Source organism: Salmo salar, chromosome 17 (assembly GCF_965601325.2).
Source record: "Salmo salar chromosome 17, fSalSal1, whole genome shotgun sequence".
Lineage (NCBI taxonomy): Eukaryota > Metazoa > Chordata > Actinopteri > Salmoniformes > Salmonidae > Salmo > Salmo salar.
The window spans coordinates 5259801-5284983 of NC_138307.1; the positions used below are offsets into that span (position 1 = coordinate 5259801).

The 25183-nt window shown below is 44.1% G+C and overlaps 1 protein-coding gene across 7 annotated transcripts in view; it reads right to left on the minus strand.

The window, feature by feature from the left end:
- The window catches only part of itsn1 (intersectin 1 (SH3 domain protein)), a 72716-nt gene that overhangs the window by 14376 nt on the left and 33157 nt on the right, over positions 1 to 25183 (minus strand). For 4 of the 7 annotated variants that reach the window (XM_082963378.1, XM_082963374.1, XM_082963377.1 and 1 more), the window contains 15 exons: positions 22052 to 22189; positions 21601 to 21713; positions 20909 to 21171; positions 20241 to 20390; positions 19988 to 20128; positions 16918 to 17005; positions 15882 to 16021; positions 13831 to 13917; positions 10742 to 10863; positions 10330 to 10532; positions 9800 to 9921; positions 8101 to 8115; positions 6766 to 7094; positions 6437 to 6611; positions 5807 to 6012 (listed from right to left, as the gene is read on the minus strand). In XM_082963378.1, coding sequence (XP_082819504.1) covers positions 5807 to 6012; positions 6437 to 6611; positions 6766 to 7094; positions 8101 to 8115; positions 9800 to 9921; positions 10330 to 10532; positions 10742 to 10863; positions 13831 to 13917; positions 15882 to 16021; positions 16918 to 17005; positions 19988 to 20128; positions 20241 to 20390; positions 20909 to 21171; positions 21601 to 21713; positions 22052 to 22189 — 2292 coding nt within the window. The remainder of the gene's footprint in view (positions 1 to 5806; positions 6013 to 6436; positions 6612 to 6765; positions 7095 to 8100; positions 8116 to 9799; positions 9922 to 10329; positions 10533 to 10741; positions 10864 to 13830; positions 13918 to 15881; positions 16022 to 16917; positions 17006 to 19987; positions 20129 to 20240; positions 20391 to 20908; positions 21172 to 21600; positions 21714 to 22051; positions 22190 to 25183) is intronic. The other 3 variants (XM_082963376.1, XM_082963375.1, XM_082963379.1) reach the window with 3 other exon arrangements.

A 25183-nucleotide genomic window follows, 5' to 3' on the forward strand; every position in this document is an offset into this window, starting at 1 on the left:
CTCCCGCCTAGACAATATCAAGCAATAGTAGTTGGGATTTACTCTAAAGTTGGCTGAAGTCTGTAGTCCAGGGCTGCCCAACCCTCTTCCTGGAGATCTACCGTCTTATAGTCCAACCCTAATTGAACATACTTGATTCTACTTATTATTATTACTTATTATTATTTATTATTATTATTACTTATTATTATTACTTATTCTACTTATCGCTGCTCTGGCACCCCAATGGTGGAACAAGCTCCCTCACGACGCCAGGACAGCGGAGTCAATCACCACCTTCCGGAGACACCTGAAACCCCACCTCTTCAAGGAATACCTGGGATAGGATAAAGTAATCCTTCTAACCCCCCCCTTAAAAGATTTAGATGCACTATTGTAAAGTGGTTGTTCCACTGGATATTATAGGTGAATGCACCAATTTGTAAGTCGCTCTGGATAAGAGCGTCTGCTAAATGACTAAAATGATGTATTAGTTGCTCAACAAGACCTTAACTAGCGGAATCAGGTATGCTCGTTTAGGGTTGGACTGAAAACCTACAGGACGGTAGATGTCCAGGAAGATGGTTGAGCAGCCCTGCTGCATCTATCCTGCTGACCAGGTCACCTACGCAAAATAGGTTTTTAACCTCAAGCGTCTTTCCTGGTTGGTAAGGCCGGACAGGAACCTGTTTAACCTGTTGGGGCTAGGGGGCAGTATTTTCACGGCCGGATAAAAAAACGTACCCGATTTAAACTGGTTACTACTCTTACCCAGAAACGAGAATATGCATATAATTAGTAGATTTGGATAGAAAACACAAACGTTTCTAAAACTGTTTGAATGGTGTCTGTGAGTATAACAGAACTCATATGGCAGGCCAAAACCTGAGAAGATTCCATGCAGGAAGTGCCCTGTCTGACAATTTGTTGTCCTTCTAGGGCATCTCTATCAAAAACACAGCATCTCTGCTTTAACGTGACATTTTCTAGGCCCAGGCTCTCAGAAGGCGCCAGAAAGTGGAATGAGAGCTCTACAGTCTCTGGGCGAAAATCAGCAGGAGTTTTTGAGAGTGGTCAGGCAGGGAACACTGACACTGGAGCGCGCGTGCACGAGAGGACTCCATGTTTTCTTTCTCTCTTTGAATGAATACAACGTCACCCGGTTGGAATATTATCGCTATTTTACGAGAAAAATCACATAAAAATTTATTTTAAACAGCGTTTGACATGCTTCGAAGTACGGTAATGGAATATTTTGAATTTTTTTGTCACAAAATACGCCCGCACGTCACCCTTCGGATACTGACCTCAACGCACGAACAAAACGGAGCTATTTCAATATAACTATGGATTATTTCGAACCAAAACAACATGTTGTTGAAGTAGAAGTCCTGGGAGTGCATTCTGACGAAGAACAGCAAAGGTAATCACATTTTTCTTATAGTAAATCTGAGTTTAGTGAGGGCCAAACTTGGTGGGTGTCAAATTAGCTAGCCGTGATGGCCGGGCTATCTACTCAGAATATTGCAAAATGTGCTTTCACCGAAAATCTATTTTAAAATCTGACACCGCGATTGCATAAAGGAGTTCTGTATCTATAATTCTTAAAATAATTGTTATGTATTTTGTGAACGTTAATTGTGAGTAATTAAGTAAATTCACCGGAAGTTTGCGGTGGGTATGCTAGTTCTGAACATCACATGCTAATGTAAAAGCTGGTTTTTGATATAAATATGAACTTGATTGAACAAAACATGCATGTATTGTATAACATAATGTCCTAGGAGTGTCATCTGATGAAGATCATCAAAGGGTAGTGCTGCATTTAGCTGTGGTTTTGGTTTTTGTGACATATATGCTTGCTTTGAAAATGGCTGTGTGATTATTTTTGGCTGGGTACTCTCCTGACATAATCTAATGTTTTGCTTTCGCTGTAAAGCCTTTTTGAAATCGGACAGTGTGGTTAGATTAACGAGAGTCTTGTCTTTAAAATGCTGTAAAAAAGTCATATGTTTGAGAAATTGAAGTTATAGCATTTATGAGGTATTTGTTTTTCGCGCCACACTATTTCACTGGCTGTTGACTAGGTGGGACGCAAACGTCCCACCTTGCCCAGGGAGGTTAACGGATGCCCCGTGTCACGTTTCTCCACACCACAAAAAAAATATAAATCAGATGTGTTAAATTTTGGCCAATATACGCGGCTCTTTGTTTATAATGAACTGTCCGCTCTCCCTCGAGTCTTTCCCAAGTTGATGCCCAACAGACCAAACAGCCTCAGATCACACGCTCAGATCATGTTCAGTCATACCACTCAGGAAGGAGACGCATTCTGTCTCCTAGAGATGAACGTACTTTGGTGCGAAATGGGCAAATCAATCTCAGAACAGCAGCAAAGGACCTTGTGAAGATGTTGGAGGAAACAGGTACAAAAGTATCTATATTCACAGTAAATAAAAAATAAAAACGAGTCCTATATCGACATAACCTGAAAGGCCGCTCAGCAAGGAAGAAGCCACTGCTCCAAAACCGACATAAAAAAGCCAGACTATGGTTTGCAACTGCACATGGGGACAAAGATCATGCTTTTTGGAGAAATGTCCTCTGGTCTGATGAAACAAAAATAGAACTGTTTGGCCATAATGACCATTGTCATGTTTGGAGGAAAAAGGTGGAGGCTTGCAAGCCGAAGAACACTATCCCAACCGTGAAAGACGGGGGTGGCAGCATCATGTTGTGGGGGTGCTTTGCTGCATGAGGGACTGGTGCACTTCACAAAATAGATGGCATCATGAGGCAGGAAAATTATGTGGATATATTGAAGCAACATCTCAAGACATCAGTCAGGAAGTTAAAGCTTGGTCGCAAATGGGTCTACCAAATGGACAATGACCCCAAGCATACTTCCAAAGTCGTGGCAAAATGGCTTAAGGACAACAAAGTCAAGGTATTGGAGTGGCCATCACAAAGCCCTGACCTCAATCCTATAGAAAATTTGTGGGCAGAACTGAAAAAGCGTGTGCGAGCAAGGAGGCCTACAACCCTGACTCAGTTACACCAGCTCTGTCAGGAGGAATGGGCCAAAATTTACCCAACTTATTGTGGGAAGCTTGTGGAAGGACACCTGAAAAGTTTGACCCGAGTTAAACAATTTAAAGGCAATGCTACAAAATACTAATTGAGTGTATGTAAACTTCTGACCCACTGGGAATGTGATGAAAGAAATAAAAGCTGAAATAAATAATTCTCGCTACTATTATTCTGACATTTCACATTCTTAAAATAAAGTGGTGATCCTAACTGACCTAAGACAGGGAATTTTTTACTAGGATTAAATGTCAGGAATTGTGAAAAAAACTGAGTTTAAATGTATTTGGCTAAGGTGTATGTGAACTTTCGGACTTCAACTGTATATAGACTGATGCTTCCAACTGCGCATGTTATAAACAACATTTTTTATTTTGATGATGATAGGCTATACTCTATGTCTGGATTTATGTTTTGGGTGTCTTTTTTCCAATGCTGCATTACATTTGGCAGACCGAACTTGATTGACCCTCTTTCTACAAGGCCTAGTCTATGATAGCAAAATATTCATACAAATATGATTAGACCTAATGCCTAGGCTATAGAGATGCATTCAGGTAATGAACTCATTATTATGAATCAATACTTTAACTTGATTACAATTATTTATTGTCAATCATTCTTGAATTTGTTAGGCTAAGTATTCAATCTCTCCCTATCCCAGTCTGCTGTCCCCACATGCTTCAAGATGGCCACCATTGTTCCTGTACCCAAGAAGGCGAAGGTAACTGAACCAAATGACTATCGCCCTATAGCCGTCACCTCTGTCATCATGAAGTGATTTGAGAGACTAGTCAAGGATCATATCACCTCTACCTTACCTGCCACCCTAGACCCACTTCAATTTGCTTACCGCCCCAATAGATCCACAGACGATGCAATCGCCATCACTCTGCCCTATCCCATCTGGACAACAGGAATACCTATGTAAGAATGCTGTTTATTGATTATAGCTCAGCATTCAACACCATAGTACCCTCCAAGCTCATCATTAAGCTTGAGGCCCTGGGTCTGAACCTCGCCCTGTGCAACTGGGTCCTGGACTGCCTGATGGGCCCGCCCCCAGTTGGTGAAGGTAGGAAACATCACCTCCACTCCGCTGATCCTCAACACTGGGGCCCCACAAGGGTGCGTGCTCAGCCCCCTCCTGTACTCCCTGTTCACCCATGACTGCGTGGCCAAGCACGCCTCCAACTCAATCATCAAGTTTGCAGACGACACAATAGTAGTAGGCTTGATTACCAACAACGAGGCAATGAGCCTATAGGGAAGAGGTGAGGACTCTGGGAGTGTGGTGCCCGGAAAACAACCTCTCACTCAACGTCAACAAAACAAAGGAGATGATCGTGGACTTCAGGAAACCGCAGAGGGTGCACCCCCCTATCTACATCGACGGGACCGCAGTGGAGATGGAAATCTTCAAGTTCCTCGGCGTACACATCACTGACAAACTGAAATGGACCACCCACACAGATAGTGTGGTGAAGGCAGCGCAACAGCACCTCTTCAACCTCAGGAGGCTAAAGAAATTTGGCTTGTTACCTAAAACCCTCACAAATTTTTACTGATGCACAATTTAAAGCATCCTATTCCGGCTGTACCACCACCTGGTACGGCAACTGTGATAATGCATTGGGCAGACTGCACCACCCTCTGGAAAGCCTTGCGGTTGCGGGAGGTGCAGTCTGGCCATGCATTTCCGGTGGCAAACTACCCGCCCTCCAGGACACCTACAGCACCCGCTGTCATAGGAAGGCCAAAAAGATCATCAAGGACATCAACCACCCGAGCCACTGTCTGTTCACCCCGCTATCATCCAGAAGGTGAGGTCAGTACAGGTGCATCAAAGCTGGGACCGAGAGACTGAAAAACAGCTTCTATCTCAAGGCCATCAGACTGCTAAACAGCCATCGCTAGCACATTAGAGGCTGGGAATCACTGGCCACTTTAAGGAATGGAACACTAGTCACTTTAATACTGTTTACATATGTTGCATTACTCATCTCATATGTATATACACTGTATTCTATACTATTCTACCATATCTTAGTCACTTAATGTTTACATATCTGGCATTACTCATCTCATATGTATATACTGTTTTTCTATATTATTCTACTGTATCTTAGTCCGTTCCGCTCTGACATCGCTCGTCCATATGAATATAGTCTTAATTCCTACTTAGATGTGTGTATTGGGTATATGTTGTGTAATTTGTTAGATATTACTTTTTAGATATTTCTGCACCGTCGGAGCTAGAAGCACAAGCATTTCACTAGACCCGGAATAACATTTGCTAATCGCGTATGTGACCAATAAAATTTGATTTAGTGAAGATTAATGAACTGACAATACATTCATACATTACTTTTTTTTCTCAATATGATAGAATATTGCATTCTATTATACATCTTATGTAAATAATGTTAATTTGTGTATTAATAATAATAATCTGAAAAACAGTCTGAAATTGAATATTTCTCCTATTGTTCATGTCCATATAATGTGGTAAAATACTGTTATTCCTTATACACTGAATGTTTTGTTTTTTGCTCGCTCGCCTCACTTTTCTGGGGGGAAAATCCGTTAAACAGTGAATCAATTTTGTCTGCCCTAAGGGTCGAATAAAAATACATGACTATAAATAATTGTTTAGATTAATAATACTCTATATTATTACACATACATACATATAATTGATAAATGTGACTATGGGGAGGGACAGTTTCATCCTCCTCACCTCATGGACTTGCGTACGGGGCCAGAGATGAGCTTGACGTAGGACTTTGGGAACCAGCCCCGCTGGCCCTGCACCTCGCCGAACCACCACATGTCCTGCTGCTCCAGCACTGTGATCACGTCACTCTTGTTGAAGTTGAGGTGGTTGTCCTTCTTGGCCCGCCACGGGTACAGAGCCTGGGCCTGCAAACCCTCCACCTTCTCCCCCTGAAAGATGGAGGAAGAGAGGGGGGCGAAACGGAGACAGAGAGAAAGAAATGGGGAGCGGGAGAGGAAGAGTGTGAGAAAGATAGTGAGAGAAGGACGAGAAGTATTACAGAATCTCTATGTGCTGTTTCTAAGCCCTGCTCTTCATTCATTGACAGTACAACCACACTGCTTTAGGTAGAGTCAATATCATTCTCCTGCTAGGCCTAGGTGATATGTTCCTGTGCTCCTCAGTGTCATCTAAACTGAGTGTTACAATCAAATGTATTATTATTACTATTATTTGACTGATGCGTGTACTTTGTATTTCATTACATTTTTGTATGTTGCAGGGCTCATTTGTAAAAGAGACCTCGGTCTCAATGTGACTCCCTGTTGAAATAAAAGGGTAAAAAATATATATACATTTTAAAAACGACTGTACCTGTCCCAGGACGGGAGACGGAGAGGAGCCAGTGAGGGTGGCGGGTGTGAAGGCAGAGCGCTGGCGTAGCTGGCCCCCGGGCCCGGCACTGGGCACAGAGAGAGACGGCTGGGTGGGCCAAGCATCCCAGCCCTCTCCAGTCTCAGTCTTCTCCACAGAGCTGGTGGACGGCCATCTGAGCGGAGAGAGGCACACACAGTTTACCAACTCAAACTCTGATTTCTCTTAAATTAATAACTTGGTGTAGGTAAGACTATGACTGAAACACTTGTATTGCATTATATAGTATTGAGTGCTGTGTGAGAGGAAGGGTTGGAGCTGTCACTCACGTGGTGCTGAAATCTGCCCAGTTACTAGATGCCGAGGAGGAGGAAGAGGCGGGACCAGGGCCAGGGCAGGGACCGGGGGCAGGGGGAGCTGTTGCCGGGGGAGGGGTTGCCATTGGCTGGCTGGGTGGCGTGGGTGTGCTGGAGACGGTGCTGGGTGTGAGCCGTGAGGCCAGTTTGGGCGCGGCGCCCGTGGTGGCAGCACTGGCCCGCAGGCTCATGGGAACCTCGGATTCTGGGATCTTCTCTGCGTAGTTGGCAGGGAACCAGCCAGTCTTCCCCTTCAGCTCACCACCCAGCCAGCCTGGCTCACCTGTCTGGGACTCGTCCACCTGGGGGTTGAAGGTCAAAGGTCAGATCACCATCATAGCACTACAGAGCCAACGAAGACTATGGAAATAACTAAAATGAATAGAGCGGATATTTTCATTCAAGTCATGCTGGGATGAGTGGACCGGGTGGGCCATATTGAGTAACTTCTAGTAATTATATTTCTATGCCAAGAACAACCCACAACCCCAGTTCTCAGGGATCACACTATCCATTGGACCTTTTCCTTTAACCAGCTACAGGCTCATTGCTGACAGCAGGGTTAGGATCAATTCTATTTCAAATTAGGAACATGTACTGAAAAGCTTTGTTGAAAAGCAATGGGGAAATTCCTGAATTGACTGAGTTGAAATGGAATGGACCCCAACTCTGACTGACAGACAAGGCGAGTAGTCTGGACCAAGATACTGTCGAGCCAACACAGGATTAGATTGATAAATTGTGGGAAAACAAATTCAATTAAGAGCGGTTACAATAAATCCTGTGGACTGGGGTTGCCCAGCCATGTGTGGTTATTCCTTATTTAAAACATACGACAGAGTGGTTGGACCCCTTTTGGAACGGACGTTCGCCATTCACAAGACGAGTTGAATATCACCGCTTCCTTTCCAAGCATGCGGATGGTCATGAAGAGAAGCTGAGAGGATAAGAATGACAGTGGATGGCTTTGGGACTGCTTTGTTGAAGGAGTACTCAGTGAAATGGGATCAAATGTGTCTGGATAATCGGCTCACTCTCAGCAGCTTACAAGATGCTTTGTCCAGTATAAAACGTAGAGGCACGCTTGTATAGATGTATAATCATATGCCCTTTGAGAACAAGTGTGTATCCTCCGAGTATACTGACCATATAATGGATATACAACCACAAACATGCAACCAAAGATTAAATTCTTTAAGCGCTTATGAAGAGATGACAGCAGTTGAGATGGACACATGAGATGGACCAATGAGAGCAGGTGTTGGGATCACAAGTGAGCAGCTGATTAGACAGTGGACCTGCACTTACCCACTCCCCTTTCACCTTCAGGTAGAGTGAGCACAGTTGGGAGAGAGTCAGGAGGCAAAAGTTAATACTCACTCATGTAGGCAGACAAGCACACTCAACTAGAGGTCGACCGATTAATTAGGGCTGATATTAAGTTTTCATAACAAATCGGTAATTGGCCATTTTGGATGCCGATTACATTATAATCCATGAGGAAACAGTGGCAGGCTGACCACCTGTTACACGAGTGCAGCATCAAAAGGACCTTGTGGCTGCAAGGAGCCAAGGTAAGTTGCTAGCTAGCATTAAACTTATCTTATGAAAAACAAATCAATCTTCACATAATCACTAGTTAACTACACATGGTTGATGATATTACTAGGTTAACTAGCTTGTCCTGCGTTGCATATAATCAATGTGGTGCCTGTTAATTTATCAATCGAATCACAGCCCAATTCAACTTCGCCAAACGGGTGATTTAACAAAAGCGCATTCGCGAAAAAAGCACATTCGTTGCACAAATGTACCTAACCGTAAACATCAATGCCTTTGTTAAAATCATTACACAGACGTATATTTTTTTAAACATGAATATTTAGTTAAAATAAATGCATGTTAGCAGGCAGTATTAACTAGGGAAATTGTGTCACTTCTCTTGCGTTCAGTGCATGCAGAGTCAGGGTATATTCAACAGTTTGGGCCACTTGGCTCGTTGTGAACGGTGTTTCTTCCTAACAAAGACCGTAATAAATTTGCCAGAATTTTACATAATTATGACATAACATTGAAGGTTGTGCAATGTAACAGCAATATTTAGACTTAGGGTTACCATCTGTTCAACAAAATACGGAATGGTTCCGTATTTCACTGAAAGAATAAATGTTTTGTTTTCGAAATTATCGTTTCCAGATTTGACCATATTAATGACCAAAGGCTCGTATTTCTGTGTGTTTATTATAATTAAGTCTATGATTTGATATTTGATAGAGCAGTCTGAGCGGTGGTAGGCAGCAGCAGGCTTGTAAGCATTCATTCAAATAGCACTTTACTGCATTTGCGAGCAGCTCTTAGCAAAGCTTGATGCACAGCTCTGTTTATGGACTTCAAGCCTATCAGCTCCTGAGATTAGGCTGGCAATACTAAAGTGCCTATAAGAACATCCAATAGTCGAAGGTATATGAAATACAAATGGTATAGAGAGAAATAGTGGACGCGTCATAATTCCTATAATAACTACAACCTAAAACTTCTTAACTGGGAATATTGAAGAACTGGGAATATTGAACCACCAGCTTTCATATGTTCTCATGTTCTGAGCAAGGAACTTAAACGTTAGCTTTTTTACATGGCACATATTGCTCTTTTACTTTCTTCTCCAACACTGTTTTTGCATTATTTAAACCAAATTGAACATGTTTCATTATTTATTTGAGACTAAATAGACTTATTTATGTATTAAGGTAAAATAAAAGGGTTCATTGTTCATTCAGTATTGTTGTAATTGTCATTATTACAAATATATTTAAAATCGTCCGATAATTCGGTATCTGCTTTTTTTGGTCCTCCAATAATCGTTATCGGCGTCGAAAAATCATAGTCAGTCGACCTCTACACTCAACCACACACTCCTTGGTTCATATAGATTAATCCCTTTACATAAACCTCCATAACATACACACAAAGGGTGCTTGGCAGGAGTGATTGACAGCTTGCCTCTCACCATGACAATGTCTCCGGGGGTGATGGTGATCTCATCGTGACTGCGGGCATCAAAGGGGTACAGCGCCCGGTAGAAGACCACCTTGACCTTGTCCTGGTTGAACCCAGTCACCGGGATCTTGTCTGCAAGGAGGAGACGAGGAAGGGAGAGAGGAACACAGGACAGGGTCACATCTTTCTCTCTGACCCACGGAACCAGGCACATCCAAACGTTCTTAGAACTTCTACAGTAGGACCTCTGAGATTTGAAAATGTTTGGAATGGATGTCATTCGGGACACTGAAATACTCGAGACTACTTAAAAACTGCATTAAACTTCACAGAAAATATGAATTGTGTGAATTGAATCTACATGCATTTCCTAATAATTTATTCAGATACCTACAGTACACATTTTGGTTGTGTGATTTAATTGTCCCAGTTCGATATTGCCCCTGGTCAGTCCAGAAATCGGAGGTTTTGTAAATCTGAGGTTCTAATGTATGCATGCTCTTTCAAGACTTTGTAATACATGTTATTTTTGACACGTACCGCCCGTGGGCCATGGGCTCTGGTTCATGAGTTTCCCTGGTTCAGGCTGCTGCATGAAGAGCTGGTTGAGTTTGTCCTGGATGTCCTTCTTAGTGCGCCCCTCCTCCTCACACACGCGCTTCATCCAGGGCTGGGGGGGAGGGGTGGGGGCCTCCACCGTGCCCTCATCTCGCCATGCCAGGCCCTCGTCAGTGGCAGACAACCTGGGGAGAGGGAAGGGGGTGTTAAGAGGTTACCTCTAAACTGACTGGATCACAGTGATGGGGCTGCATCCGCGTAACCCATACAGAATGAGAGGACATAGGAGCAGCTCGCTCACACATATGGTGTCCACACACACACACACACACACACACACACACACACACACACACACACACACACACACACACACACACACACACACACACACCTTCCGTCTGTGAGTTCGGCGGACTTGGCCCTCTCCTGGGCGATGGTGTGGATGTTGATTTCTCCCTCCAGGTGATCCTTCTGCTTCTGCCTCTGCTGCTTGCTGTGGATCTCTCGGAGCTCCTGCAAGGCAGCGTGGGATAGAGGAGGACCGGTGAGGGGGAAGTGTGGGTGGGGGTCGCCGGGACTCAACACAACACTCACATCACAGTGAGGCGTCAGCCATTTTGTGCCCTGTAAGCGCCATTATGATCCCAGCCGGGCTCAGTTACCAGATGCAAAGTCTGTGTTTAGTCTACTGCTTCCCTCCATTTAATCTCATCTCGGTGTTTTCTCCAATGAATGCTGGGCTACTACTACTACTGAAATGTAGGTGTCGGTTGGATTTTTGGGGCGGACAGTCTTGCACAAAACATGGCCGCCGCCACAGTGAGTTCATGGGAGCTGGACAGCTCTCGGAGTCTGGCGAGCGCTGCACATGAACCACTGAGGGAGGGTTAAACGAGCCCTGGGTTACTACGGCAACACAGACACCACTGGAAGATTGCAGTGTTTCAGCGCTCCGGGGTGAAGTTTCCCTTAGGTACAGATCTAGGATCAGCTTCATTGCCCCCAATCCTAGTACGGGAAATGCAAAACTGACCTACGATCAGCATCCAGGGGCAACTCCGTTCTGCTCCGGTTTGAGCACCAAATGGAAACACTACTGGTTAAAGCCAAGTGGTACCAACCAAATCACAAAGAACATTCATGGTTCTGGGAGAAATCTGAGCCAAACTATGATTCTCAAAAGCACACAGACTGATATGGAGATCAGTCAAAAGAGTTGAATGGGAAATTCACAAGGATCATAGGTAGGGGTAATTCAAACCCATCGTCTCTAAAAGGGTTAAGAAAGTCTTAATATACAGTCTGAGCAGGGAATTAAGTTCTGAGGACTTGATTTTCCTGAATGAATTACTATCAATATCATTAAATCAGTCTTACATTAGATGAAAATGCAATTTAAACGATATATTCATTGAGCAAAGGAATAATCTAATGTCCATATCTGATAACGAGGAATAGATACATTAACACTAAGGCCACACTAGCTTGAGAACATTTGGTCCTGACCACTACTATGGCCCATTTGGACAGAGTGACTGCTGGGTAAATGTAGTCCAGCGTTAGAGGGCACACCGCACACACACCACAGCCCTCAGTTAACCAGTCTCATAGATTGAGATTGTGATGAACCATGCATTGTGAAACACCATGCAACCAAAAGGCTTCACCCCCATATGTTTAGTTGGCGTGTCATCAACACATGGAGCTGGAGAGAGTGAGGTACGTTCAGGAAAGCGATATTGGTTTAGTACTTGGTTAAAATGGTGAGCGATGCACGACTGTCTGAGCAACTGTGAAGATTTCTTTAGTCTCACAATAACAACTTGAGGATCATTTTCATATCGCCTCAATCTACTGATAAATTACATGACCCTGTTCTATATTTCTTTACTGTACCAAGTCTTCAATTAGCCTATGTCTGCATGGATTTGGTCTCCCAAAATAGTAGGCCGTACACTGCAGTTCACTATTAAATAAATACATGACTAACACTAGTGGTCACTCACCCAGTAGAAGGAGTGTACAGCCGCAAAGTGTCGGTCGAGTGTGCTGTTTTTAATCTTGTCCTCCTGCCATGTAATTTAACAAAGGCATTTCATTTCTTTCCAATAAGACAGAGTGCCTTACGAGTCTTTTGAGAAATGTTTTTGTGCTTTCTACAGATGTTAACTAACGCAACAAACGTATGTCTTAAAGTTTTTGGGGATACTAAATAGGTAAATGTTGTCCTCTCACCGTAACCAAAACTACAAAGCCTGACAACTTAAAGCTCAAGTGCTCAAGGAGCGGAAAAATATAAAAATTGTAGTATACACTTGCATACTACCTAGTGTGACCCAATTGACTTTGGTCTTGGCAATGCATACTACATAGTATGCTATTGTTTTTATTGGGGCCTAGACTACAGGGTTGAGGAGGCAATGAGAGAGATATACTCCAGCACCACCCAGAAGACAGATAAAGGAGGGAAGCGGCTGGCTTTTATTAACTCGCTGCAGGGCTACCGAGGCTAAAGCTAAAGACGCTCAAGCGGAAGGGCAGCATGGCTTGCTTTGACCAGCCCTTCAAAGGAAGCAGAGGAGTGGTAAGGGGGTTGGGGTGGGGGAGCGCGGGGGGAAGGGCGTGGAGGAAGAGGAGGAGGAGGCAGTAGGGACACCTGCAGGTAGACGTCTATACGCTGCAAACAGGCCAGGAGGGCCGAGAGACAGTCCAGCAGCATCTGGTCCACCGAGCCCCCCTCGGACTGAAAAGAGACACACAGTGACCCCAAGGTCAAGGGTCAGATAGAACAGCAGCAGTGCCACTGAGGTCAACAACAAGGTTGTGTTCATTAGGCACCAAACAGAAAGAAACAGACTGAAAAAGGGAGGGACTACCTGCCCAATAAGGAAAGCACATGTTTGTTTTCCATTGCGTTGTCCTTAATGAACACGATCCAGGTACACATCCAGATCAGACTCAACCCCTAGCCCTGACCTGGCGCCTTGAGTTAGGTGGCCCAACAGCCCCATGTGGCTGTGTCCGACGTCAAACCATAGCAACCCACATACAGCTTAACCATTTCTGATTCCCCAGGTTGAGCCCACAGGATGTTGTGGGGAAGAGGACCACACTGCTCGGAAACAGCACAGCCTACCACAGGCACAGGGTGAGCCTAATATACCCATCACATTACTGAGCCCAGCTGAGCAGAACCGTACTGCACTAGGCCTGGTTACACATCCACCATAGTTGCTGGAACCGTGTTTTTAAAGGGCAATGTGAAATTGAGCCAGCCCAGTACAGTTCCGGTTGGCCCTGTAGTGTGACATGGGTCTAACTTTCTTCATCAGTTAGTGAGGCAGCTTCCTTCTTTACCATTGGGTTTCAAATCTGCTTAGTAACAGCACACAGAGTTATTCTGATTGGTTATTATTCTCCAGAGGGGTGCACTACTCTAGAGTGTCCTGCGGCGGGCAGCAGTGCTGGTGAGTGGACTACCTGTCGCCCCCTCTGCTCCTCCAGCAGCAGCTCCAGACGGAGGCCCTCTATCCGGGCAGTATGGCCCTGATAGAACGCAGCCAGAGACTGGACGGACAGGCGAGGGCGTGGGCAGAGGTCAGAGGGCACGGGGAAAAGGTCAGCCAAGCCACACGGACCAGACGGGGGTGTCAGGGTGGATGGCGGGTGGGGCGACAGAGTGAGCAACAGTCAGATACAGTGAGAGAACAACAGTGTAAACCCCCACGTTTTCCCCTAGGTACGGACCTAGGATCAGCTCCCCTTCCCCAAATCCAAAACTGACCCAAGATCAGTGTCTACAGGCAATTTCACCCTACTCCACTACAGTGCACTCCGCATGTAGCGATCACATTCACACATAAATGGATCACTATAACATTTACATGACCGCATTCACTATAAGCGGAATGCACTGTACTGTATATCTGAAACGCTGGGGGCCTGATGTGGTACGTGGAGCAATTAAAGTTTTGGTTGAAAAGAAAGGACTAAAGTACTGAGATCACATTGAAATTAAAAAGGGGGATCATCAGACACATCATCAAGCCCTCTGACAGTCTTGGTGCCCCAACACACACACACACACACACACACACACACACACACACACACACACACACACACACACACACACACACACACACACACACACACACACACACACACACACACACACACAAACAAACAAAAGAGATGCATAGGTATCAAGAAAGTTCTGGAAGTCAGTGTTTTAAAATTGTCCACTATCAACTGTTAAACTGAGCACATGGGGCAAATCCTATCTTCCATTTATTAAGTCAGATTTTCATTTGGTCTCTTATTGAAATCAATGCATGGTGAAAATTCGACTTATGTGGTAGTTAGGATTCGCCCCTATGAGAAGAACTGTAGCCAGTTGTCAGTCACTTCTTGTCGGTGCTCTGTGGGATAGGTCTATCCTCTGGGAACAGGAGACAGGGACGGGGCACTCTAACCCTGTTCCTGGAGAGCTACCATCCTTTAGGTTTTAACTCCAACCCTAATCTAGAGCACCAGCTTCTAATAATTAGCTGGTTGATAAGCTGAATCAGGCTAGTCACAACTGGGGTTAGAGCGAAAACCTACAGGAGGATAGCTCTCCAGGAACAGGGTTGGAGAGACCAGGGCCGGGTTTCCCGATAGCGATGGAACTTAAGCTTCCATATGTTTCAACGAGGTATCGTTCCTATAAAAAAAAAAACGACTGAAGACGTCACATGCTTTTCCCAAAACACCACGCACAGAGAATGTTCATAAGTGCGTCGTTGGAGCATGTGTCGACACTGATAGATTCGAAAGAAAGTCAGCGCTGCTCTCGGATCAGCTTTCTCCTTTCAAATCTTATTTTAGCGTTAGAATTATTCCACAATACTGACAACAGATCTGCACCTAGAGAGATATCATCACCTATACGGCTGCAAATATTGAGGCTGTTTATTCTAATGCCAACCCTATCATAATGCACTAAATCACAGATTTGGTACATCATTGCGCACATGTCACACAGCATGAAATATATTGAGACAAATTATAGACATTAGCATTGCAAAATATAACTTCTTGATTGAACATGAAATTGATTTCAATAGCTTATGATTGAAATATAGGCAGTCATCTCGGTGTTCATTCAAAGCATTTTTCCCCCTTCGCTTGTTTGTAACAATTGAAAAAAAACGGACAACTTTCTATTTATAGTCGACTTCCTTCTGAAGTTAGCTGCGGTCACAGAGTGACAGATCAACATCTTGATTCCATGTGCACTGGAGATATTCTTTGTATAAAGTGATGCAGAAGGGTACAAAAAGCATCTCACGATGTGCTGTTCTATGAGTGGTCTGGGGCAGTCGGTAAATAACGAGCGTTTTTCAAGTGAAACTTTAATGGCAATGGTTTTGAGAAACAGGTCAGAGATTTAACGATGCTCCTACGAAGGTTCTAACGATGAACTTAGCCTTAAAAAGCGGGCCCTGGTCTGTAACCTAGGAAAAGGAGTGGTTAGTGAGTAGTAGTACCGTGAGCTGGGTGTTGAAGGCGTCTATCTCCAGCAGCTTGGAGCGGGTCTCTCTCTCCACGGTGTCTAGCTGTTCTCTCAGCTGCTGCCGACTAGACTCCTTGACCTCCACTGCCTTCTGCAGCGACGACAGGGAGTCTCCTGGACAAGGACGGGGTTGTATTTATTAGTGCCCAGCGTAGCAATTTTTTTGCAGCAGAAAACTAAAACAAGCATTTCTTATTGGACAAGTTCGGCTAGCCCCTCCCCGTTTGGCCCGTTCATTTTGAGCCTAGTGAATATGACCCAGAGAGCAAGCGCCGTATTGGTTATTATAAACCGGGTGGTTCGAGCCCTGAATGCTGATTGGCTGAAAGCCGTGGTATATCAGACCGTTCTAATTCCGTTGGTAACCAGTTTATAATAGCAATAAGGCACCTAGGGGGTTTGTGGTAGGTGGCCTATATACACACACACACCACGGCTAATGGCTGTATCCAGGCACTCCGCACTGCGTTGTGCATAAGGACTTAGCTGTGGTATATTCGCCATATACCACACCTCCTCTGGTCTTATTGCTTAAGTATAGTAGGGCAGTCAGTCTTTCCCTTAGTTTTGTTTGCAGGTGGGGTACAAAGGCCCCTCAGGCAACAGATTGTCAATTAAAACTAATAGGCCAGATTATTTGATGTGGCGCTAGGTGGGGTGGGGGGCACTTCCACACCTATACTATAGTAGGGGAAACACTGTGGTACAGGCTATAAGGCAGTCCAATGTGGCCAACCCATGCACAGTATGATAGCATAGCTAGGACTAACTAGCAATCAGGCTAAAGCTAACTACTCATTTATGACAAGTACATGGGGGAATAAAACAATGCATTTACGTGGGAATTATTGTATGGCCTTAGCAGAGAATTCACAAGCCATCTATAACAGCAAAGCATATAGTACAGTACACGTCAGAGTCCCAAATGGCACCCTATTCCCTATATAGTGCACTACTTTGACCAGGGATCTGGAAGATGTGCGGAGGTGAGGTGAGGAAGCAGTACTTACTGTGCAGGCTGTTCTGTTGAACCTGTTTGAGTTGTTCGTTTAGACACTGTTTGTCAGGGATCAGCCTGCCGAGCCACTGCTGAGAGTCCTGGGGGAGACAAACAAAGCAACGGCAAGTCTTAAGGAAACTGCATCTGTGAATGTTTAAACGTTAAAATTAATTTGGGATCCTTAACGTTAAGAAAAATCCCTAACCGAAAAACAAATGTTTTTTCGTCCCCCCACACTTAATTAAAATCTCAGTGCAGTTATCAAAAAACATACTATTTTATAGGTTATAGTCGGTAGGCTATAAAGGCCTGGGAAAGTTGTGTAATTCAAATAAAACCAGAGAGGAAGAGGCGAGGCAAACTTCAGGCTACTTTGGTGAATTTGCAAGGTAAGACATTGCGAGATGCAGATTACAAAAACATACGAGCACGTTTCTGCCTGCCCCACCTCTCCATCTCTCTCTCTCTCGTGCTGGCCTGCCTGCTCTGTCTGTTTGCTAATGATCAGATCAAACTTTGTGTGTCACATCCCTAATCTGTATAAGGTTTGGCTGGAGGATATGCACCTGAGGCTGCAGAATAATGTGTGTGTGTCAGGGTGGGGCCGGACAATCGACTGGCAGCATTTTAATTGAACGGACATTTGAGAAATTTACCGGAACCATATGCATTGGGTGCGTACCATGATTAGAGCATCCACCCACTGCCACATTTACTTTTCCTGAGCCAACAAGATGACAAACGAACAGCAAGTCACTAGCCTATGCAAATCCAATATCCCACATAGTAGAAAAGTTGTCTTATTCTATTGGTCAGCGTGTCGTTCTGTGAGAGAAAGAAAAAGCCTATTCCAAAACAGACTCGAACAGTTGTGGGACGATAGTGTTTTCAGAAAGTATTCAGACCCCTTGACTTTTCAACATGTTACAGCCATATTCTAAAATTGATTGAAAAGAGTTTCAAAATGTTTGCTAATTTATTACAAATAAAAAATATCACATTTACATAAGTATTCAGACCCTTTACTCAGTACTTTGTTGAAGCACCATTGGCAGTGATTACAGCATTGAGTCTTCTAGGGTATGACTCTACAAGCTTGGCAAACCTGTATTTGGGGAGTTTCTCCCATTCTTCTCTGCAGATCCTCTCAAGCTCTGTCAGGTTGGATTGGGAGCGTTGCTGCGCAGCTATATTGAGGTCTCTCCAGAGATGCTCAATCGGGTTCAAGTCCAGGCTCTGGCTGGGCCACTCAAGGACATTTAGAGACTTGTCCCCAAGCGACTCCTTCATTGTCTTGGCTGTGTGCTTAGTGTTGTTGTCCTGTTGGAAGGTGAACCTTCACCCCAGACTGAGGTCCAGAGCGCTCTGGAGCAGGATTTCATCACAGATGTCTTTGTAGTTTGCTCTGTTCATCTTTGCCTCGATCCTGACTAGTCTCCCAGTCCCTGCTGCTGAAAAACATCTCCACAGCATGATGCTGCCACCATCATGCTTCACCCTAGGGATGGTGCCAAGTTTCCTCCAGACGTGACGCTTAGCATTCAGGCCAAAGAGCAATTTTGGTTTCATTAGGCCAGAGAATCTCGTTTCTCTTGGTCTGAGAGTCTTTAGGTGCCTTTCGGCAGACTCCGAGCAGGTTGTCATGTGCCTTTTACTGAGGAATGGCTTCCCCAGATCTTTGCCTGAGGAACCCTTCTCCAGATCTGTGCCTCGACACAATCATGCCTCGGAGCTTTACAGACAATTCCTTCGACCTCATGGCTTGATTTTTGCTCTGACATGCATTGTCAACTGTTGGACCTTATATAGACAGGTGTGTGCCTTTCCAAATCATGTCCAATCAATTGAATTTACAACAGGTGAACTCCAATCAAGTTGTAGAAAGATCTCAAGGATGATCAATTGAAACAGGATGCACCTGAGCTCAATTTCGAGTCTCATAGGAAAGGGTCTGAATAATTATGTAAATAAGGTATTTCTGTTTTTGATTTTTTTATAAGATTTGCTAACATTTCTAAAAACCTGTTTTTGCTTTGTCATTATGGGGTATTGTGGGTAGATTTTGTATTTATTTAATCCATTTTAGAATACGGCTGCAACGTAACAAAATGTGGAAAAAGTCAAGGGGCCTGAATACTTTCCGAAGGCACTGTATATACAGCACCAGTCAAAAGTTTGGACACACCAACTCATTCAAGGGTTTTTCTTTATTTTTTACAGCGTAGAATAATAGTGAAGACATCAAAAATATGAAATAACACATATGGAATCATGTAGTAACCAAAAAAAGTGTTAAAGAAATCAAAATATATTTTAGATTCTTCAAAGTAGCCACCCTATGCCTTGACAGCTTTGCACACTTACTGGGACAGTGAATCATTTCCTCTTCTTTTGGCTCTAGAATAATTTATGGTGTCATTTTGGAGTCCCTTTTATTTGAAATAAGAACAGAATATGTTTCTAAACACTTCTACATTAATGTGGATGCGACCATACACTATGGATAACCCTGAATGAACCGTGAATAATGATGAGTGAAAAAGTTATACGCCTAAATATCATACCCCACCAAAAATGCTAACCTCCCCTGTTATTGTAATGGCGAAGGATAGCATGTCTTGGGGGTATGATATTTGTGCGTCTGTAACTTTCTCACTTATCATTATTCACAATTATCTGTAATCATGGTAGCATCCACATTAATGTATAAGTGTTTAGAAACATATTCTGTTCTTATTTACAATAAAAGTGACTAAATGTACACAACATTACACACAATTTCTATTGGGCACAAAATAACCTGAAACGCAACCAAGACAAACAGAAAAAGCATGCAACAAGCTTGATGTAGTCATTGCGTGCTATGAATATGGGACCAATTACTTAACTTTTGACTACTTTATTATACATACAAGTGAATTTGTTCCCAAAATTAAAGTTGAGTCTGCACTTTAACCTCATAGTCATTGTTTGATTTCAAATCCAAACTTTTGGAGTATAGAGTCAAAAGAACAAACAATGCTTCACTGTCCCAATAATTATGGAGGGGACTGTATGTGTTACACAGGGTGTGTACGTACCTGCAGCTGCTGTTGGAGGTGGGTGATCTCAGCGATGCGGACCTCGCGGGTCTTGTTGGTGCTCTCGATCTCATGCCGCTGAGCAGACAGGCGGAAGCGGATGTCCTGCAGCTTGCCCTCCAGCTGGCTCTTCTTGTCGTTCTGGGGAGGGAGTGTGAAACGAATTATCATACCGTACTATCTTTTCTTCCAAAGAACAAAGTAAAGACAGTTATGTTGGTGTGTGTGTGTGTGTGTGTGTCTCTGTCTCTACCAGTGCCTCCAGCTCTAACTCCAGGTTCTTCTTGCGGGCTTTGAGCAGGACAATGTTCTCCTGCTCTCGGTTTCTCTGGGTCAGCAGCTCCTGCCGGCGGTTCCTCTCCCACTCTAACTGACGCTGGCGCTCCAGCTCCCGCTTCGCTGCCTAGCCCGAAGAAACAGAGGGAATGTTATACTGCATACGTAGAAATAGTGCAGAGCCAGCCGTGGTCGAATGGTAACACTTCCAGATCTATGCACATATTCAACTTCCTGCCGGAGACCTGGGTTCAACCCGCGTTTCCACCCTTTTCTCTACACCCGTCTCCCCCTCTGTCATTAAAGCGATACAATAAGGAGAGTGAATTTACCAATCTTAAAAAGACAACGTAATAGAATGGTTAATACACACACACACACACACACACACACACACACACACACACACACACACACACACCCACACACACACACACACACACACACACACACACACACACACACACACACACACACACACACACACACACACACTGCATTGGTTCCTGTGTTCTTCACTTTCCCCTTACATCTCCTTCCTTAAACCTCGTTCTCATCTCCCCCTCCACCTCCCTCTCTATCCTCACTGTCCTGCTTACCCCTCTTTTCCTTCTCTATCCTCCTTACTCTTTTCCACCTCCTCACCTCTCTCCTCTCGATCTCCTTCCGTCTTTCCTCCTCCCGCTGCCTCTCCATCTCCCTCTGCTTCTCCAGCTGCTTCTCCAGCTCCTGCTGCCGCCTCCTTTCCTGCTCGAGCCGCTCTCGCTCCTTCCTCTCCTGCTCCTCTCGCTCCAGCGCCGCCAGACGCTCCTGCTCCTTGCGCTGCAGCTCAAGCAGGGCCTGTCGACGCTTCTCCAGCTCCAGGTTGCCCCGCTCAAAGTTCTCCCGCTTCCTGTCCTCGAAAGTCACTTTGGGGGGGAGAGAGAGAGATAGAGGGGTCAGAGAGAGAGAGAAATGGAGAGAGAAGTGGGGGACCTATTTTGCCCCTGTTGCCTAATTTTCAGGGGCATTTCTTGGAAAACTGGGGACATTTTTATATACCTGTTCATATTTATAAAGGAGCGTTTTGCTGTGCGTTTAAAGGGATTGGTACATACATTTTTGGAATTTAAAATACATGATACATAGCCATAGATTCGAGAAGAACATAACTAAAATGCTTGTGAGCTTAGTTCAACTGTCACACCGCACCCGAACCCAAAATATGAGCTCGTTTTGCTCCATTGTTCGTTAACAACGTAATTGTAAGCAAACACTGCATAGCTTCAGATCTATCACTTCGATCCCATGGACGGTCAGTCACCCATAGCTCTGTCTATGAATTTAAGAGTGGTTACGTTTCTCCAGCTTCTGTTTCTCGCTCTCCTGCTCCTCTTCGGCCTCCTCTTGGACCCGCTGGTCAGTGGAGTGCAGGCTGGTGACAGACACCCCGCTACCACTACGCACCCTCCTGGAGACGGACAACATCAGACCACAGTCAGAGCAGCTCACTAACCTACAGCACCTCACATAGGTCACGGATGAGCAAGACCAGGGGTTTTTCCTGACCGTGTAACTTGACCAGGAAAAACTCCTAATGGAATCAATATAGACTGATTGGTTGATAGTTAAAACAATAGGAGCCAGCTTTTCCGGGTCAGGTCACGGGGTCAAGGAAAAAAAACCTGGCCGTGGTGAAGGGCAATAAGATCAATAAAGCATCTTTAGACAAGACTGGTATCAATGCTCTGCAGACAGAGGTAGAGCTATGGGGCATTGCCAGACAGCAGAGGGAGAAGTGGATTGTACCTAAAAGTGGGGGGGATGAAGTCTGGGGGCAGGATAGGGGGCAGGGGCAGGCCGGACATGGCCATGTCAATCAGGTGCATGGCCAGGATGAACTCCTCGGCCGTCAGCTTGCCGTCCTGGTCGATGTCCGACAGGTTCCTATAGAGAAACAGGGAGAGGGGGAGAGGGAGAAAGACGTGGCGTGTTACCACCAGCAATGCACTTCCTGTCCTGTGACTAGCAGAGTGGAGGAAGGTAAAACACAAGTGCCGTTTAGGAGCACCCTGACAACTGATCCGAGACCAGTTTTGCGTTTCACCCTCCTAAACAATCAAATCAAAGTTTATTTGTCACGTGCGCCGAATACAACAGGTGTAGACCTTAGTGAAATGCTTACTTACAGGCTCTAACCAATAGTGCGAAAAAAAGGTACGTGTGTGTGTGTGTGTGTAGGTAGGTAAGTAAAGAAATAAAACAGTAAAAAGACATTTGAAAATAAGAGTCGCAAGGCTACATACAGACACCGGTTAGTCAGGCTGATTGAGGTAGTATGTACATGTAGGTATGGTTAAAGTGACTATGTATATATGATGAAAAGAGAGTAGCAGTATCGTAAAAAGAGGGGTTGGCAGGTGGTGGGACACAATGCAGATAGCCCGGTTAGCCAATGTGCGGGAGCACTGGTTGGTCGGGCCAATTGAGGTAGTATGTACATGAACGTATGTTTTTTTTTTGTAACAGTATTTTTATTGGAGTTTCACAATTTTCACCCATATTAAGAGATACAACAACAAGGACAAGGCAACAAAAAAAAACGCACTCACTTACACATATCCGTATGTATGCATGCACCCACACACACACCCACACCCACACACACCCACCATTTTCCTCTCCCCGCTCAGCGCTTCTCTCACCCCATCCCCCCCATTGCGTCTCTCAATACATACATTTAATCAAACATGAACAGAGAGAAAAAAAAAAAATTATAATAATAATAAATAAATAAAATACAAACAAATTAAAATACATGAAAATAAAGAGCTCAGTTTAAACCAAGAAGTTGAGTTCCCCACATGGAACGTACAGTGTAATTCTGAAATACATAGATCACCATTCTAAGAGAATCCTTGCAGCATAATAGCTGACACTTCAGGTTCTAGGTAATTTAGGTAAGGTTCCCATACTTTGTAGAACTGATCTGTCTTAGAATGCAATGTACATGTCAGATATTCCAGCGGTACCCATTCAAATAGTATCTTATGCCAATCTTTAATAGAGGGAACCTTATCACTAATCCACTGTAAAAGTATGTTTTTCCTTGCTGCGAAGGTGAGGATGTTGTAAAGCCTCCTCTTACCCACAGAAGTTACATGCCTACTAGGTAGACCTAACAGTAGAGAGACTGGGTCCAATTCTAGATCGACTCCTAGGATCTTTTCAATTTCTTGCAGAACACCAGACCAATATCTTTGTATTTTGATACATGACCATAAACAATGTGTTAGGGTGCCTGTATCAGTTTTACATTTAAGACACTGAGGAGAAGAGGAAGAGGGGCTAAAAGCATGTCTGCGATTTGGGGATATATGCAATCTGTGTATTATTCTTAATTGAATTGCTCTAGTACGATTACATATAGATATTGTTTTTGCATATTTTCAAATGTCCTCCCACATCTCTTCATCAATAGTAACAGACAGTTCTTTCTCCCACACTTGTTTCACCCTCTGTGTATCGACAGCGGAAAAGGACCTTAAAGCATCATAAAGCAGACTTACAGACATTTTCCTTTGTGGGAAAAAAAGCATTCTTTCAATGACAGACATATCAGGGTTGCCAATTAAGGTGGTGCTCTTCAGAATATAATGTCTTACTTGTAGGAAACGGAAAAAGTCCTGCTTTGGGAGTTGATATTTCTCGAACAACTGCTCAAATGACAAAATCTTATCCGCAAATAAGTCATTTAGTCTGCGTATGCCCTTATTAAGCCAAACGTTAAAGCCAGCATCCAGCAATCCTGGAGCAAAATCTGGGTTGTTAAGAATTGGGGTAAGAGCAGAGGTTAGTTTGGACCTTCCCAGGAAACGTTGAACTGACTTCCATACTTTGAGTGTGTTAAGTGTAATGGGGTTGTTACAGTGATCTTTTACAGACTTGAAACTTGTGAAAAACAAAAGATCCTGTAAAGGGTATTTTGAAAGAGAAGTCTCAATGTCTAACCAAATAGAGGAGTCATCGTTTGTGATCCAGTCTGAAATATAACATAGGTGGGCACACCACTGATAGAACCTGATATTGGGCAGATCCAAGCCACCCATAGAATTTGGCAGCTGCAATATTGCCATCTTAAGTCTTGGCTTGCGTTTACTCCATATAAAGGAACTTAGCCATCCATTTACATCCTTTATTACCTTATTGGAGAGTAATACTGGGATCATTTGGATTGGGTAGAGTAGCCTAGGTAAAATGTTCATTTTCAAGAGGGATATTCTACCCAACCATGAAATCGGAAGAGAGTTCCAGCGCTCCAGATCCTGTCTTATTGTGTCGAACAAGGGAACAAAATTGGCTTTGTACATTTGTTGGAATTTAGGAGTTACAGATATACCCAGATACGTAAAACCTGAGGGAGACCATTTAAAAGGGAAGGGGGGAGAAGTATTAGGTACAGAGTGAAGGTTACCAAGTGGCATAGCCTCTGATTTAGTTAGGTTAATCTTGTAGCCTGAGAATTCGCTGAATAACTCAATAATATTAATAAGAGATGTGATTGAAGTCTCGGGATTAGAAATGAATATCAGGACATCATCAGCATACAAGCTTATTTTATGGTGAACATCGCCAATGAGCAGCCCCTGTATAGCAGGCGTTGCCCTGACGGCCTCAGCCAATGGTTCCATAAGTGCGAATAGGAGGGGGGACAAAGGACAGCCCTGTCTGGTACCTCTGTGTATAGGGAAGCTATTTGACCGTAGTCCATTAGTAAGGACAGCAGCCTGAGGGTCATCATATAAAACTTTCACCCATTTTATAAAGTTGTCCCCCAGTCCGAATTTATTTAGAGCAAAGAATAGGTAAGACCACTCCACACGATCAAATGCTTTCTCAGCATCTAGGGAGAGCACAAGACCATCCATAGCACTTCGTTGG